At 39.2% G+C, this 19,434-nt stretch overlaps 1 protein-coding gene across 1 annotated transcript; it reads right to left on the bottom strand.

The window, feature by feature from the left end:
- Positions 1-2,678: 2,678 nt before the first annotated feature.
- Positions 2,679-18,545, bottom strand: clcf1 (cardiotrophin-like cytokine factor 1). The gene is made up of 3 exons (XM_067456667.1): positions 18,446-18,545; positions 8,081-8,241; positions 2,679-5,300 (listed from the first exon to the last, which is right to left on the bottom strand). The coding sequence occupies exons 1-3, from the start codon at positions 18,459-18,461 to the stop codon at positions 4,347-4,349; spliced, it is 1,131 nt and encodes a 376-aa protein (XP_067312768.1). The 5' UTR covers positions 18,462-18,545; the 3' UTR covers positions 2,679-4,346.
- Positions 18,546-19,434: the final 889 nt, after the last annotated feature.

Here is a 19,434-nt window from a genome sequence, read left to right as displayed (position 1 = left end):
CACGCCACGGTACATTAAAGTGTTTTTCCTCGAGGGCTCAGTCAACATTTGCGTACATAAATGAACAGTGACTGACTGTGGTTACCGACTCTTATCTGGGAGGATCAATTGATTAGGCAATAAATCAGTCAACCTGTGCCCTAGGTTTCCCCCGCACTGAGCGGTTTGGGAGAGTCAGCCCAGCCCTGCAGCCAAAGAAGCGCGGCGCGGCGGGGGCGCGGGCGTGGCAGGTGGGTGCCGTGAGGTAACAGGAAGGGCTGGGCCACAGGTGAGAGGGAAAGACAAAGCGGCAAGAGAAAAAAAACAGCAGGAACGAGGAGGCAGAGAGACCGAAAGAGAGAGAGAAACAGGAATGCAGAAACTCCCTAGGCAGCGGCGCAATCCTCTGGAGAGAGAAAAAAGGAATTTTTATGTGCTGCAGGTGATCAGGGCTCGACACGGAGAGAGAGGGTGTGCTGGACGAGGATGGGAAAGAAAAACGGGGAAAGAAAAGACAGTGACGACGAGCAGCGGAAGAAGGTGGAAAGACAGAATGAGAATGGAGGGAGCTATAAAGATCCCCTAAATAGGCTGCTGCTGATGGCCTGATGACAGACCAGTGATTTACTGCCTGATTGGCAGTGCAGACTTGCGTTCTGCTGCACATATGGCAGAAAGATCCAGGCAGACGCGATGGCACGAGATGAGAGGTTTCCAAAAAGGGGGCTTTTAAAGTAAAACAAATAAAACTACTTTACAGTCGCACAGATGCATAAACAGTCTCACACACACTCGCACTGATTCAGTGAAGCGACACGTGATGACAAACACACACACACACACACACACACACACACACACGGGCGCACAATGAGGCCTTTGTTACCGATGTGTGGTCATCCATTCAGGGGCCGAAGCCGACTGGACTCTGCATTACGCATTTCGCTGAGTCTTCGGCCATGTGTGTGTGTTTGTTAGAGAGAGTTCCCCCTCACCAAACTCATCTTTTCCCGTAATTTGTGATAATTGCTCATGAAAGAATGTCACACCCCTATGTGTGAGTGTGTGTGTGTACGTGTGTGTGTGTGGGTGTGCCGTGATAACTCCAGTGCAGGTGTGTTGCTCAAAGGGAAACACAAATTATCATTGATCCTTTAATTTTACCCCAAACATAGCCTGAGGAAAAGAAACATTAAGCACCTGAACTTCAGTTCATTTCATTGTTTGTACTGTGATGTTTATGCCGCAAATCAGAACGACAAGTGACATTTTGTTTTTATCTTGTGTTTGAATGTGTGTGTGTGTGTGTGTGTGTGTGTGTGGCATACATATTTTGGTGACAAATTTGGGTAAGACTTTATTTGACTGTGTTCTATGCAACATGTACTCACAACCCATTACAGAAAAGTATGCATAATTAAATGCAACCTAATTGTACCCTAACCCTATAGTAGGCCTACATGTTGTTAATTAATATTACTGAATACTTAATAGTGTTGGGGCCAGTTTGTAGTATTTCTAACTGTCACACTTTATATTAGGTGACTTTAACTACTTTGTACTTCAATAAAAATAAATAACTTTTAGGTAAAATGTACTTATTAAGTTCATTTTGCAAAACACTTGAGCTGCTATTGAGGTGGGAAATGGGTAAGGTTAGACACAGGTTTGGCGTATGGGTGAGTTAAGTATAGGGTCAACAGTGCAATTATAGATATAAATATATGCAGATATTTTTAAAATAAGTACAATATAAAACAGTCACTTAATGTAAACCAGGACCTTTCTAAATATAAAAACGATATAATTATATGCAATGTTCCCATTTAGATAGTGAAGTAAACGTGTGTGTGTGTGTGTGTGTGTGTGTGTGTGTGTGTGTGTGTGTGTGTGTGTGTGTGTGTGTGTGTGTGTGTGTGTGTGTGTGTGTGTGTGTGTGTGTGTGTGTGTGTGTGTGTGTGTGTGTGTGTGTGTCAGTAGGTGAGCGCTAGGGAAGAGGAGAGGCGTGAGAGAGAGATAGAGGGGAAGAGAGGGATGAGAGGATGTGGGATTACATGAAAGAACGGAGTGGTCATAAATTTTGCTCAGACAGACGAATAAAACTCTCACTATACTCCCAGTCCCTCTGGTTTTTCCTCAAGGGGTAACAGTACACACACACACACACACCCAAAGTGTAGACAGTAAAGGTCTTTTGTACTCTCTCAAAAACAAAAACAAAAAAAAAACATGTGACATCATACAGTCGTACCACAGAGAAATAAATAGTATTAAATAAATATAACAGACATATACACACATACAGAAATCAATTTGCAGACTGTACACAAACACTCATAATTATACACACTCTCATCCGTATTATAACTCATGTTCATGTTTGTAGAATCCTTTATCTGTAAAAAAAAATTAAAAAAATAACTGGTGTTAACATGGTAAAAGAATGGTAATACTATAGTACTTTGATATATATTATGGGACTGTATGATAATCATAATTATATACAGTGGTATTTATATTATATCCTATTTGAAAGAATACCATGGTATGCCATGTCAAAAAAAACATGATACTGATTAATTGCCATGAAACTATGTTCACTGATATATACCATAGTACGCCAAAAATACCATGGTACATCTCTACAAAATCTCTTTTTTTTATGCCATGCCATATTTCTATGATACCCTAATGAAACTTCAAGAATACTGTCATATTTTGAAAAAAATGGTACTGAATGATTTCCATATTCACATACCATAGTATTTACATAGTACTCCATATTTTCCCTACAAAAATACCACTGTGTTACCATTGTATACTTCCTGAAAAGACAGTATTATCATGGTACTACACCAAAAAAACATAGTGGTATTTTAATATATACCATGGTACTGAATTATTACCACATTCACATACCATGAAATTTACATAGTACTGCATGTTTCAATGTACATTTCTAGAAAACAGTATTACCATGGTACTATGCCCAAAAATGTTATGATGCTTTTGAATAATATACTTTCATATGGTCTCTCTTTTGTTCGTACACACAGCATCTGAGCATCAGGTTTGTGCATTTGTTTCCAAATGTGTAGGTGTGTATTTGTGTGTGTCTGGAAAAAGACGAGTCAGTGTCAATGAGGCATTACTGACTCAGTTTGTGAGGCAGCAAAAAACTCTCCATTGTTTCTTTAGTTATGCCACATTTCCTCCACTTTGCCCATTGACCCTTTTACTACTGCATGATTCACTTTCCTTCTGCTGAATCATGTCTCGCTCTCTCAATGAGCGCTCTCTTCCCTTTGTCTGTGACGTACAGGCGGCTCTTTTCTGTTTGGTGATTTAGTGCAAAGCGTGACCATCTGAAGTCCTTGGATCTCCTTCCGTAGAGCATGAATCAATCTGTTTCACACACACTTCTGCTCTGCTCCAAAACCTAGTGAGCTGCTTCCACGGGCAGCATTTAAGGCATCATATCCAAGCTCCTGACGTGGATGCGTTTTGACCAAAATCGGGCAGCTTTGCATCTATCCTTCGCAAATAAGACAATCCCAGTAGGCATTGCTAAAAGCCTAATGAAAAAATAAATCAAACATGGTGGCTGAAGCATTAGAAATCTAGATGAAAATATATGCAAATATGGATCATTCACTTAGGTGCAGCCACATTTTAGAGGGTGAAATCCAGTCTTTTCAACAGGAATCCATGCAATTGACCATTCGCAAAGAACCGTCCCCTTTAGTTACTGCTGCTATGTCCGACAAGCCATGGTGCTCACACACCACACGTTCTCACGTAGAGAAAAAACACATCACTGAGCAAAGAGGACACTGACAACACGCTGACAGACAGGATAGAATCAGTTACTTTTGATATGAAACAAAATCTCAACTTTCAAATTTTGTCATTTTTAAAGAATTTTAAATAATAAATACTCTTCTGTGTTTCTTTAATGTGGTGTGATCGCTGTAGCGCCTCAGTTTAAGCTGCTCGTGAACCGATCATCTCTTTCATCTTGTTCATTGATAACCATCAAATTAACATGAATGAACACTAAAAGAGATGTTGTTTCAACCACAGAAAGACGTCAGTACACACCGTTTTTCAAGTTCAACTCCACCAACGTTAATCTACTCTCCCGACTGCTATTGGTCAGATCGCCTGTCAATCAAACATGCGGCGAAACGTGCATTGGGATTTTTGCATAAATGTGAAAGATTTCCCCACACAGATTCAAGTTTTTACAGAGATGATCAACAGAAAACTGCTAGGTTTGGAAGTAACTCCTTCGTGAGCTGTGCTTCATACATCGCTACACTATTGAGAATAAAGGCAGCTCACTAGGTTTTAGACCCGAGCCTTTCTCAAACACGTAGCCGTTTCTTCAGTCTGGTGAAGTCTTTCGCGGATCTCCATAGCCAGCTCTGCAGCTCGCGCAGTACCCAAAACCCCTCAACTTTCCGAGAGAAGTCATTAGGGGTGGGATGTGATGACAGCACAGGGGCCGCCAGCAAAGTGTGAAGCTCAGTGGCCGGCCCTCCGTACTGATAGAGGAGCGAGAGAGGAGAGAGACCGGCGTGAGGAGACGAGATGGAACGGATAGATCGACGAGGATGGAGGGATGGCGGGGAAAAGAGTAGGGGGTGCTTTCGGTCTCCATCTCCAACTTTTAAAGTCGTGTAGTTCATGTTCAGTTTTATAGTTTTCTCCTCTTCCAAGCTCAGAAGTCTTCTCCTTTTCCCCCATCTCTCCATTCCTTCCTCCTTCTCTTCCTCGTCTTTGGCAGCCCATCTCTCTCCTTCTTTTCTCCTCCCTCTCCTCCCCCTCTCCCTCTCTCTGTCCCGCTTGATTTCCGCCCGAGTCGTTCCCTCTCTCACACCCGAAGCCGTCTGAGTGCCTTTGTTTCGTGGGACATAACTCCGTAGAGGGGCGGGGCTGTTCTCGCTCACGCCCTGAAACTGTGACGACATGGGTGGGGCGTATCCTTGAGCGGCTGTGGCGTATCCTGTGGAGGGTGGAAGGTTGGTGTAGCCCAGGGCGTTCATCAGGCCGGATATTGAGCCGAGTAACCCGCTGAGGCCGGAGCAGAAATGGAGGAGAGAGCTCTGGAGGTACGGACACAGGGTGGAGCGCGCCAGCTCCCTCACGGCACACAGAAGAATGCTGTACGCGCGCTGGTTCTGTGCCAGACGGGCACCGTTCTCCAGCCCGCGCCACAAGTCCACACGTGTAGCTGCACTGGGAACAGATAGGGAGGAGCTGTTGGGACGTGGAGGAGAGAAGCCGGGATCACTGAATGGAGGCCCAAGATATGACAGCTGAGGACCAGAGATGAGGAGAGATATTAGAGAAAAATGACAGTGACTGTGTCGCAGTTCAGAAGTCCTTTTAGGTTTGTGAGAACAAAGGCTCTTGCATGAAATCAAAATTGTACTTTTGTTATCTTTATGCTAGTGCACTTTTAAAAATAAAGGTACTTTAATGCCATTGATGGTTCCAAGAAGAACATTTAATGCTTCCATTGCACAAAATATTATTTATAGTGGAAAAAAAGTTCTTTAGACTAATTCTGAAATCTTTTTCAACAGGTTTACATGCATCAAAGGTTAAAAAAAATTTTTCTCATAACATACATTGCACATGACCACCACATTGTTCAGTGATTCTCAAATGACTCGTTTAAGTCAAGAGACTCAAATTAAGTCTCTCTAAATCCCTTCTTTCCGTGAACCTGCTCAGCTCTGGTTGGCCAGTTGGTTGACCACTTGCCGCACGTGTCTCAGAAGCTAAACGGCCATTACTACAACTGAACTTCAGTTCCGGAGGCTTCCTAAAGCTCAGCAATAGTAAACACAGTAAAGACAGTAACGATGGAGTCAATTGAATCAATCCGAGCATGAGTCATTGGAACGATGGAAGAACTAGTTATTCAACCCGAACTTTAAGCAGGAAGTTTCTCAGTGATGCTACTTATTTTGAGGTACATTGTGAGATGTTGCAACTGTTGTCCACCATTAGCATTGACACATCCTCATCCTTTTGAAGTGTTCACAAAGAGAATTTGCTTTTAAAGCAAAGATAACAGCATCTTCTTGACATGTACACAACACAAACCAGCTACAGTGTTTGAGGGTACATACATGTTGTTCGTGGGCAGCCAATGAAGACCATAGGCTCGCATTATGCAAATGTGTTACATTGTTACATATGTAAGATACGGAAGTAAGGCTGGAATTATTGACGACTCGTTTCGGCAATTCAGAATCGATTCTTTCTTTTGTGAGACAACAACTTACATGAAAGGTGATATCTGAAAAAGCATAATAAGGGCACTTTAAGAGTGTGTACACCGGAAAGATAACTAAATAAAAATACATATTGAAGACATATTGAATACTTAAGATTATACACATTTTTGCACAGTAAAGGGCTCTCTAGTCTGTGAATGTCCTTTTCAATATTAAATACCAGCTGCCTCTGACTCTTTCTGAAAAAGAAAACTCAGTTCTATGTACTTGGTTACTTGGTTCATTTGGGTGTTGCACATTTAAAAGTGCAGATGAGCGTGAGCATGCAGGGACGGGTTTAAGTCCTGCATAGTTCACCAGAGAGAAGTCGTGTTTACAGGAAGAACAATGGAACATATGCATGGATTAACTGTTCACATTAGGATCTATTATATGCATTTAGAAAATAGGGTGAATTTTCATTTTAATGCTACTTTTAAGTATGTGTAAAACTGTGGTCAAAACTGGTACTGCAATCACTTTCAAATGACTGTAGAGCGGTGTATCCCCTCTCCCTCTCCCCCTGACTTCAGGTTGCCAGATAGGCTGCAGGATCAGCAGGAACGTTTGTAGCTGCAGCTGCGTTAACTAGAGCAGATCTGGCAACCCGGATGCCCAAACACTACTGACTTTGTGATTGGTCGATAGGTGGAGGGCGGAGCTTCAGGCCAAAACACAACATGTCAACATCATAGACCGTAAAAAAATATGGACGACTCGACATCATCCGTTTCCGCTTGCCATATTTGAAGCTTTCAGGCGGGGGTGCACGGCGCTGACATCTTGGGACCGAGTCTGCGCAGTAGCAGTTTCGGGACCGGAGTTGCGCAGTAGAGCGCAGGAAGTAGAGCAGGAAGTACAGCCGCGATATCAAAAGCCCGCCCACACTCTCGCAGATGCAGAACAATTAATTATGTTGGTGTGAAATAAACAGTAATGGAAATGTAGAAATTAAAGCTAAAGCTCTAATCTGCTCCCAAAAATTTCGAAAAAAGTCCGTTAGTGCCTCAGTGACAACTTCACTCAGAGAAGCCGTCAGTCTCAGCTGTCAATCATGACGTTACACCCCCCGTTTTTATAGCATCAAATAACTAACTCAAAGTAAACTTATTTTTAAAACGAACACCTGAAATGAAATCATCGTGATGATAACTGCCTTCAGTGACATAAACTCACTTTGGGGAACATTTTTTGAAGTGTAATTTTATTATTTACTTTGCCTCGCGTCCATTAGAAATCACAGAGGGGCGGCTATACTGGGACCGGTCACCGGGGGGCGATCGAGGCCCGAAAGCTTCAGTAAATGAGAGGGAGACTGCAGGCTTGGTCAACATCAACATCAGTTGAGGGCTGCAACAACAACTTTTAAATGACAATATCCTGGCCGGACTACTGTTGTCAGTGATAAAAGTATTTGAAATGAACATGATTTCTTAATGTCTAGTGACATATCAGGGCAATTGTAGAATTATTTGAAATACATTTCTTACATCCAGTTCCTTTAAGTTAACTAAAGGATATTGACTAAAATGTGTTAGCAAGTAAACACATGCAGTTAACAAAACTCCTATTACAAGGTGTCTGTATACACCATTACCTAGCAAAAGTTAAGTTACGTGATACTATAAACAGCTAATTATAAAACTAGAGCATGTATTACAATACAATCAGGAAGAGGCAAAAGCGATACAAAGATAGTGGGTGGGTGGGGGGGCATCCCAGAGGAAAACATCTATAAACAAAAACGTCATCGCACATTCATCGCCACACACTAACTACATATACCCACACACAAACAGATAGTGACTCACATAGGTGTCTCTGATCTCCTTCAGCTGGTGGTCCAGGTATTTGGTCAGCTCATATGTTCTCTCAATCGAGCTCCTCTCGTTGGATAGAATGATTGTGCGGTCCAGCGCCTGACCACATCTCACCACAGCTGTCAAAAACAGCAGCACGGCAACCTGAGCAACTGGAATAGAAAGCAGGGTAAACAGGGAGTTCAGTCCAGTGAAAATGCACAATTGGTAATATAGGGTCAGATTTACTAAACAGGGCAAATAAGCGTTAGAGCAATTCCAAACAGCTGCAGATGGAGGTGGAAAGTTCTGCGTATGATCTACTGATGACACGCAAATTAAACCTACCCATAAAACAATCCAATTATAGTGTTGCTAGCACAATCTCACCTAACGCAATCTACCAAGAGCAGCGCAAATTAGCGTCTGGTTTAAGACATGCTTTTTTGGGTGGTAAATAATGGAGCAAATACCAGAAAAATGACAAGCACAAACCTTCGTAAATCACCTCGCATGCTTTATTTAAATACTCCTTTTCCATAAATTTAGCATCTGAAAGGGAAACTCCTATAAATCCTGTACATATGTAAACATAACTCTGTCCATGCACTAATTCTTTTCTGCGTGTCCATTAGTAAATCCTGACAGTAGTTTTTTAACGCCAAAAGAAGGTTTGAGCTGGTTCAAACTGTAAGTAAATCTGGTCCTTAATGTCCAATTCTCTTGTTTGGTTGCTTTTTCCCATTTCATTTTGTAAAAATGCTTTAATAAGTTAAAATAATTGATATTTCTCATATTACACAAATGAAGACTGTTTGAGGAATAACACCAAGCAGAGAAAATCTGTCTGTAATCAGCTCTGAATAAATGTTTGGTTTATAAGGGTTCACAGACATTATGGTGCGTCGTTTTTGTAATATAGTGGTTTTAACTGTAATTCTTTTGAGGTATTCAGAATTAAACAGTTAGTTTTATGTTATACTTTGATTATAGAGATTACAATTTCATGCGGATATGTCTGGCACTGCTTCTGCTACTGGTTTCTGGTACAGTTTGTTTGTACAGAGAGAGAGAGAGAGAGAAGTTCTGCACGGGATTATTAAAGGGATTTATGTTCATATTGAAGCGGGCCATAAAAGAGTTGACATAAATGTTACATACAGTGTATTATACAGATATGTTTTCATACATCTTTACAGCTAAAATGTCCCTCACTGCAATATTTCAATGCATTAAATTCTACATGAAATGCAAATTCAGCCTGGCAATAAGTTATTGATCTTATCGTCGGCGATACATCGATGCCTCTTTCTTTCTTTCTTTCTTTCTTTCTTTCTTTCTTTCTTTCTTTCTTTCTTTCTTTTTTTCTTTCTTTCTTTCTTTCTTTCTTTCTTTCTTTCTTTCTTTCTTTCTTTCTTTCTTTCTTTCTTTCTTTCTTTCTTTCTTTCTTTTCTGACCATGTCATTTTAAATCAAAATGTCATAACTCAATCTTCCAGTGAGCCCCTGCCCTAAATGCTTTAAATGTTTTGATCATTCATTTCTCAATCTGGTAGTTTTCAATGTTTTTAGTATGGTAGAAAACATCTGTTTCTGTTTCATCACTAATGAGATCAATTTATGATAGTCATAAATACAGTGAGCCCAAACATATTTTAACACATGAGCCATACTTAACATTTTCCAAAAGTTAACACATGGTAACATTTTATTTTAGGGTTCCGTTCTCGCTATTGCTTATAAGCATGCATATTACTAGGATATTGGCTGTTTATTAGTACTTATAAAGCACGTATTAATGCCTGATTCTCCATGATCATATTCTACATCCCTTAATCCTTAAAGGTGCCCTAGAATGAAAAATTGAATTAACCTTTCCATAGAGTGAGTCTCAAACATCATTGCCTCCTCCTTCATATGTAAATCTTGTTTGTGAAAAACACCAGGGAAGAACAGGCTATTTTCAACATAACGGCGACTGTAACGCAATCGCTGAGGCGTTATAATATGTTTACTACTACTGTTTAGTTGCTTACAGCTCGCTCACTCGATTCTTGTAGCTAATGTCACCTTCTCCACCATCTAAGTTGAAACGATAGTCATTTGAGAAGGCTTCTAGTCCATTTGGTAAATAAATATACATTTTTGAGAACTGAAGTATGATTATTTTGCAGCGGGTGAGTAAACATGACACTGACTATTTTGAGTGGCTTCTACATTACTTTGTTTGGCTAAATAAATCAACTTTTAAATCAGTACTCTACTCTCAAACTGTAACGTTACTGTACAAACAACATATTTACGCGCTACCCAGTTTGCAGAGGTGGACAGTAACTAAGTACATTTACTTGAGTACTGTACTTAAGTACACTTTTTAAGTATCTTTACTTTACTGGAGTACAATTTTTTCTGGAAACTTATGTCTTTTACTTCACTACATTTGAAAGACAAATATCGTACTTTTTACTCCACTACATTTCTATCTAAGTCGAAAGTCGTTTCTGTTGCAGCTCTGAAAGTCGGCGGATGATTTTTTTCCTTCTGTAAAAGGTTTTTTGTTGTTGTTGTTGCACACAGTCTATCAGGAATCACTCTTATAGGGTCATACACATTTCCCCAAATTTTTTTGAACACTGTTCAGTTCATAGCAAAATGAACTGAAGACTGTTCTTAGGCACAAGTGTGTGTACCCATAGTCATACTTTGAAAGTATTTTTCAGTTAAAAAAAAAAAAATCAAGTTTAGTTGGCATACACTTGGTGCATGTCTTAAAAAATATTAAAAATATAAACGTCTTGGAGAAAGATTGGTAAAGTTGGGAGAATATCAGAAGTGTATCAGTGTATTGGATCTGTGCATTCGGCCTTAAAGTGACAGCAGCTTTATAAAGAGCTTTGTAACTTATATACAAGTATTTAAATGAGTTTAAGTTAGTCGTATGCTAGTATTGTCAGATGGAGCATCACTGAATGGCTTAAACCATGATGACAGTGTGCATTTATACAACAATAATAAAATAATGCATTGGCATAAAAAAGGAAATTTACTTTTATACTTAAGTACTTTTGAAAACAAATACTTCTGTACTTTTACTTGAGTAAAAATCTGTTTTTACAACTTTCACTTGTAACGGAGTAATATTTGAACAGTAGTACTTTTACTTTTACTCAAGTAATAGAGTTATGTACTTTGTCCACCTCTGCCAGTTTGTGATTCAAAGTTGAGAGGCTATCATTGTAAAATCATTGCCATGACGGCTAGTATAGATGTGTTAGCTGTCATTGAGCAGAAGTGGAGTGAAACAGCCAATCAGAGCAGAACTCTGCATTAATATTCATGACTCTTCCAAATAAGCCAAAAACAGAGCATTACATCTTAGGGACAATTTCTAGGGTTGTAAATGGACCTGTAAAACTGTGTCTGGACAATTTTAACCCTTAAATAAGCCACATACCCTCTATGTAGATATTAGAGAACAATTTAACATATTGTTTCAAATCATTCTAAGGCACCTTTAATCCCTTACCAAAATTTAACCACTACGTTACTAACTATTAATAAGCAGTAAATTAGGAGTTTATTAAGACATAAGTATAGAAAATTGGACCCTAATCTAAAGTGTGACCCAACACATAAATAACATTTAAAGCGAGTGGCATTTGCAACTGAATAACACTTTAATATAAAGGTTCAAAAAGGTTGTTGTTGTTTTTTGTAGCGATTCCACATAGAATAACTATTTTCAGTTCCTGAAAGGACCATTCAGTGAACAGTTTTCGTAAAAGGTCTCTTTTTTAGAGAAAAGGTAATTTTTCTTACTTGTGTGAAGAATACTTGTGGGAAAAATTTCCCTCTCAGAAAGTCCCTGCTCCCGAGGTAGTACTTTTTCAAAGTTCAGGAACTTTCGGGGATGGAACTTGAGCATTGAACATGCTGATTGGTTGAGGTCACGCAGCATTTTGATTGGTTTACTCCAAACAGCATTTTATTTCAACCACCCTTTTTAAAAGTCGGTTCTGATGTGTGCCGTAAGAGTTGTTTGCTATTCGAATAAACAATGGAGGCTCTGATTCGACGATGAGGTTCAGGTTAATTTTCTCTTTTCTGAGCTATTTTTGCAAAGGTGTAGATCATAACATGAGCTATCAACATGATTTTATGACGCTTGACAAACAGAAAGTGTCAATAAATTTAAACCACATCTATAGTTTTATCATTTGACAAATAGCACAGGACTTTTTGTGTGTGTGTTTTTTTTATAGCTCAGGGGTGTGAGTGTGTGTGGTCCTGTCTACTCTGGGACATGTTTTTGTTTTGGAGTGTGTTTGTAGGTTTCTGTTTTGGATTATGTGTATATACATGCCTGTACACAGACCAGTGCATTTGTTACATTTGTTATTGTGTGCGAGTGTGTGTAAATGTGCCCATCCGGAGACCCTTTTAGACCCGCGTCCTCAGAAATCACGCTGGGAAAATGGCAGCAAATGAGAATGAACCTCGAAATTCGAAAAGGGTCACACAGTGCTCCCATTATGTGTGTGTGCGAGCCTCAGGGAGTCATCCGGCACAAACACATCTCACCCCGTGTCTCTCTTCTTTTTCTTTTTTGTGTCAAGCATTCAGAGGAACATGGCAGAGATGTGTAATTACTTGTTTGAGGCATTGTGTTTTCAACAGGTGTGAAATATGTGCTCCTCCTCCCATTTGCTTTTTCCTTTTTATCTCTTTTCGTCTCCTCTTCTCGAACCCCCCATCATCCTCATGATGTCCATTTTTTCTCAATCCTTTCTTCTCCCAGGTCTCTTCATCACAATCACACATTTGTCTTGCTGTCACACATTGTTTCTCTTTCCTTCCCCTCATATTCCCCCTGTCAAGTTCTCTAGGTTGTTTTTTTTTTACTTCTCACACACGCCTATGTTTCCTCCCCTGCTTTAAAGTGGTTTATCTCTTTTTTGCCCCCGGCCAAAATAACAACAGCTTATTAACCTCGATTAGCCCTGCCAGTTTTTCTTTTCAACTCTGTTCCTCTCTCTTTTTTTCTCTCCCATTCTTTCTCCTCTAATTCACTCATTCCCCTTCAATTCTTATGAAATGCTCATCTAAAACACTGAAACACACACACACTCCATGTCCTGACACACCTTTTCCTCAACCCAAGGTCACAATAATTATCTAGGTCTTTCAGTTAGATAAGTAGCCGGGAGTGGAAGAGTTCAGATGGATCCAAAATCCTGATCCAACATAATCGGCTTATTGAAAACATCAGATATTGAATGATGTTTCTGTGTTTTACAGTAACAAATAAAAAAGAGATCCATAACATCTTCCATTAAAGTCTTATAAACACTGACTGACATCTTATTCTTATTATAACAGTCTTTTGTTCCAGCAAATAACTGGATAAGAGTACCGTGAGGAACATTTTATTGCTTCAAGTTTTCTCTTTCAGAGCTCAGGAGATTTTGTGGAGTTCTCTGATGTTTTTAAAGCACGACTCAAATATTTTTACTATTATATTTCCACGGAGAAATACTAATAGACAATTGTTAATGTATATAAATAACTTTTTTTTTTTTTTACGGATTTGATGGTTCCATGAAGAACCTTTTACATCCATGGAACCTGTCCATTGCACTTTAAACCCTAATGTTTAAAATATTCATCTGGTTTGAGTAGGACACACTTAAATAAAAAAAATGAGTTATGAGTATTAAAACTTTTTTTTCTTTTGGGTTCACAGTATTTCAAGTCGACTGTTGCACTAGTTTAAGTTGTATAGACTTAAATTTAACTGAAACTGGGCTGGGATTTTTTTTATTTCCCAGCATGCTTTGCCAATAGCCCTCAAAATGGAGTGTAAATGCTAAAATTAAGTGTTTTATAATGTTTTTTGTGCACGATTAATGGTAAGAGAGTGATTATTTTTTTGTTACACTAATTTAGAATAGTTTCTGCTAATGTGGGGTTTTGGAGGGTTACCATCGTGGTGATGAGTGGCGCATGAGTTTGGTTTGAGAGCGGGTAAGTTACATGGTTTAAGTTACAGTGCTATGCTATTGTTAACATGTTAGCTAATCAGCAAATTTGCATTTCCTGAATTAGTTTGTTATAGCTAGTAAAATATTTATGTTCAAAAAACCTTATAAATTATATTAAATGCATACATTATTGTACTCAAATATTTCAAGTTAAGAAACAAGAAAATAAACTGAGTATCTTTTCTGAGTTTTGATGACTTATGGTTTACAGTGATGTAAATAACTCATTTGATTTGCAAGAACTCAAAGTAATGAAGTGAGCTAACAATCTTTTATGTTAATTGATATCAAAATGTATGTGGTAGCTAACTCTGTACTTTTAGTTAAGAGCAATTAACATGCTCAAAACTTGATAGTTCTGTTTACTTAAAAATGGCAACATCATAAATAACTATTGAAAAAAAATGTATGTAACTAATTACCTCAATTGTTTTAGTTATCCAAACTTATTCGGGTTTAAAGTGTGCACAAAATGTTAAAGGGGTTCTTAGTGTTATTAAAATGTTATTTTCAAATATGGTTCTTTCAAAAACGGTGCAGTAAAAGGTTCTTTGGGGAACCAAAAAATGTTTTTTCAATGGCTTCCCCTTTTGGAACCTTTAAGAGTTTAAAATATTAGCTTTAAAATCTTGTCAATTTATGACTTCAATTTGACTTCAGACAATTTATCTCTTCAGAATTTGATAAAAAATATTAGGGTTTATATTGACATTTCTTAATGTTGATTGCAGACTTTGGTATCTTGGTTTGGAGAGACTTTCTTCTGAAACTCTCAGACACATGAATCAGACATGCGATTACAAGGGTCTTTTCTCGGAAGAAAAAATGGAGACGCGGGAGATAAAACAGCGATATTGAAGAGATCTCATTCTTTTCTTTCCTGCGAAAGTAAAGGCGCCACATGCTAATAACGTTATATCCATAATTCTAAAGAAAACATGAGTGGAATTTGCCTGTACAAAATCATTTGATGATTGTCGCCGGGCAGAAGTCATAATTGCTTAGAAACATCTTCTCAACAATCAGCATGATTTGACACCAACAGCGTGTAATTCTTAGGGTTACTATCCATACATCTGAGCAATAATATAATACCGATGCTTCTCAGCAAACAATTAAACTCTGTGGATATGAGAACTGCCGTTTTTCTCATGGCATAGTAGATATTATCAAGAATCACATGAAGAATGTTCTTCTCTCTTATTGCTTATTTGGATGTAAGCACAACAGCTCTAAAACAGAGCACTGGCATATTTACATAACCCCTGAAACAAATCCCCCGCGACTTTATTGAATAACCACGGCTTTCATTACAGATCTCTCTCTCTCTGAGTGTGTGTGTGTGCATAGATCCTACAGCTGGCAGCAATGATATGATGTCAAATCGGTATATCAGTCAGTTGCGCTGTCTTTCTCTCTGTCTCACACACATGCACACGTAGCCTCCCGCTTTCCATCTTCTGACTGATTTGTTGCCTCTGTGTTAACTCTAAACAGACGAGTCTTGGAGGCTCCAGTCAACAATACCAAGAATTCGGCATTATGGTGCAATATCATAAAACATGTTCCCTCCTATCACATCATATAAAGTTATATTGCCCATATGATGGGCTGGTCAGTTCAGTGCACAAAGAGGCTAGTCTTTCATATTCATGAGCAAGTGTGTGTGTGTTTGTGAAGGGGGTCAGGGTCATGTTGTGTGTCTGTGTACAGTTAAAGTAGAGATTTATGTGCAGTCTGCACTCAATCAAATGTGCATTCCTTTACTGACTAGACACACACACACACACACACACACACACACACACACACACACACACACACACACACACACACACACACACACACACACACACACACACACACACACACACACACACTATGCAAGGCAATCAGATGGACGTTAGTGCATCCGTTAAATGCATGACGGACGTCTAGCAATTGTTTCTAGATACATCAAACCAGCTTTCACTAGCTCATTCACACACTTGCTCTCCGTGATCTCTACAAGAGGACATACACTCCTCAATCTCCCTGTAGATACTCAGTTTGAAATTTAAATCGATGGAAGTTGGCCTGAAATGTCGTCGGCTTTGCCAAGGACCTTCAGAACAAAGCAGGAATGGACAATATAAAACCTGCGTTAACAAAAACCCTCACTTTTTCCCTCGCACTTTCCTCACACGTTCTCCGCCTCTGATCTTTTTCTCGTGCTTGTTTTTTTCTCCCCCACTTTATTTTTTCAGTCCAGTTCGGGTGCACTAGATCTCTACCTCAGTAATTAGCTTTCTTCTTTTCTCTCTTGCTTTTTTAATTATCTCTTCCCTTCCCCTCCCCTTGCCATTTCCCCATCTCTCTGACTCAAGTTTCTCATTTAACGTCGCCCAAAACGAGCCGCTCTTGAAAATAAATATAACAAAATGAAGAGAAACTATATCTGCACGTCCAATCTAGAAGATCAAATATGGATCTCAAACGGAACAGTTCCAAAAAGAAAGAAAGAAAGAAAGAAAAGAAAGAAAGAAAGAAAGAAAGAAAGAAAGAAAGAAAGAAGTGGGAGAGAGAAAGGGGCTTGGTGGAGCGAGGGGCCATGTTAATTTGGGAAAAATGTAAACAGCATGTGTAACTGTTCAAACCGTGACCAACTCATTTTATATCATTCCCCTGTGCTCGCTCTCTCCTTTTTCTTTTAGAGGGAATCTGGGCTGTGTTAACCCTCTTTCCTTTCCTCCATCACTCCATCTCTCTCTTTCTCCTTAAGCCCTGTACTTCCTGAAGCTCTTCATCCCTCTACCTCCCTAATACACACAATCTCTCTCTCTCTCTCTCTATCTCTCTCTCTCTCTCTCTCTCTCTTTCTTCCCTACTGTCTTGTCCGCATCTCTGCGTGGGTTAAAATGCAAATGCATGGGGCACTGTGACATGTTAATGGTTTGGGGCTCTTTTTTTTTTTTTTAAACCATCTGTGTGCGTTTGAGTGTATTTGGCAGTTTGGGCTCTGTGTGATAGATGCATGTGCATGTGGGGCAAGCGTGTATGTGGGACAAAATGAACTGCAACTCGGAAAACGAGAATGTGTGTGTGTGTGTGTGTGTGTGTGTGTGTGTGTGTGTGTGTGTGTGTGTGTGTGTGTGAGCGTGACAGACTGCTCTGCTGCTTTGTTCAGGCGTAAATCGCATCATTTCGTCACACACTCTTCCTCCTTTTCACAGGCTCCCTGAAGACAGGTGCTATGTATGTGTGTGGGTTTGTGTGTTTAGACCCTGACTAACATGAATCATGTACTTTCTCATATCAGTGTCGGTTAACAAGACAGGGGTGAGCTCGCCCTATGAACCACATGCACTTCAGAACAGGAATAGAAGCATAACTAGAACAGGTTATGAAAACGCCTTCACATATGTGATGAGACATGACAAAAATTAATAAGAGGACTTTAAGGAGTCTTCTATTTTGAAAGGCTCCTATAAATGCTTTAAATCTTCTGAAATCAACAGGTTTGATTTGGGTTTGGGTTAGCTCTCTCTCACTATTGGGAAACCAGCCTGTTTTTAAGTTTGATACTTATGTTTTTGGAAATACTTTGTTATAAAAAAGTAATTCCATGAAGAAGAAAGAAAGTTTGTTTCTTAAAAATGCCTACTTTTTTAATTAATAATTGACATTATTAGCACAACCCATATTGTAATTTCTAATCTATCTTCACATTCTTCATCATGTAATATAATTGACATGAAATTGGATAAATTCAAATTGCTTTATTCGTTTTACAAAACTCTTGTTTAAAAGTATACTATTTTAATCAGATTTTTATTTCGTGTCACTTTCAATGTTGATTTAACATATGCAAATAAAAACAACTGACCTTTAGAGAAGCAATTTAATCGATTATTTTACGTGTGAAGAAAAGTTATTCCTGAGGTAAACACGTTTCGTTAACTTAGTAAAATGAAATTTATGCTACTTATTTTGCTGCACTGGCTGCTTAGGCCTCTCAAAAGCAGACTTTCAGAGAATCAATCTTTGGAAGATTCGAGAGCTTCAAAAACAGTTTTTAGAAGAGAAAACAGTATCACATGCGCAAGAAAACTAAAGATTCATTCACTATATTTTCTCCTTCTGGCGACCTTGCAAACTAATTTAGTACACGCACGCACGCGCGCGCGCGCACACACACACACACAAACTACTGTAGACTTTAAAGCTTCGAAAGCAACAAAACAATTAGCCTACATTTATATAATTATATTTAATATTTATCTAATAATAATAATAATAATAATTGTCAATTAAACTAAATTAACTGTGAAAAGCCAAAGTTGCTCGTAGCTACTTACCTTTCCAGGGATGCATTTTAATTGGACAAATCCTGTTTCCGTTCTGATCCGTTTATTATTTTTGAGGGTTTGTAGGAGTTTTTGATTTAAAAAAAAAAAAAATCAACCCTGTTATTTTCGTGCGCTGCCCGGTGATTTAGTAGCCTAGGCCTAAACTCTCACACAGCCTTTTCTTGAATTAGTCTGCGTGTGCCTGGAGCGCTATATAAAGAAAAAAATGTAAATACATGTCTTGTGAATTAAAAAAATAAATAAATGCAGGAAATAAAGTCTCAGGCTCGCAGATTGTGAGCGCGTGAAGTGATTGACACTGGCGGCTGACCGCGCGCGCGTGCTCTGATATCCAGGTGAGTGTCGATGAAACTCACTGACTGACTGAAGTGATTTTATACACATGCCTGAGAGAAAGTTCTGTCCCCCGGCCTCTCCTCCTTCCACAGTCCCTTTCTCCTCCTCCTCCTCCTCTCTTCAGTGATTCACTGTTGATTCATCTTCTCTGAAGTGAAGGACCCTGCCACGAGACTCCGAAACCACAAAGCTGGGAGGAATTACACTTCTGACAGATATTTCATAATTCCTCCATTTATTTTCTCACCAACAACATAGGCTAGCCTGTGTTTTTTCCCCTCGGATTCGGTGACTCAATTATAATTTGGCGTTGAGTTGTTCATTGAGAATGGGCAGTGTTTAGACTGTCCTAGTCTCGCGCTTTATGTGTCATGCCTCTGGTATTATACCTTTATTGACAGTGAGATTATTGAGATTTGAAGTGTTTGTGTGCGTGTGTGTGTGTATTCTACATGCGTGGGTTATGCCAGAGGTGTGTAAATGGATAAGCGCTTCAGTTCACAGTGTGACATTAGAACAGAACAAAGAACAGGACGGGATTAACACTGTGATCATTATCGCATAATATAGTATCGAGATGTTTTGAGTGATTCACCTGAGGATGATTCGTGATGCTGCTGGCGTCCTCTGCTGTTCAACAC

The sequence above is a fragment of the Pseudorasbora parva genome, chromosome 11 (genome assembly GCF_024679245.1).
Source record: "Pseudorasbora parva isolate DD20220531a chromosome 11, ASM2467924v1, whole genome shotgun sequence".
In the NCBI taxonomy this organism is placed as follows: Eukaryota; Metazoa; Chordata; class Actinopteri; order Cypriniformes; family Gobionidae; genus Pseudorasbora; species Pseudorasbora parva.
This window is presented reverse-complemented; position numbering and strand designations above follow the sequence as displayed.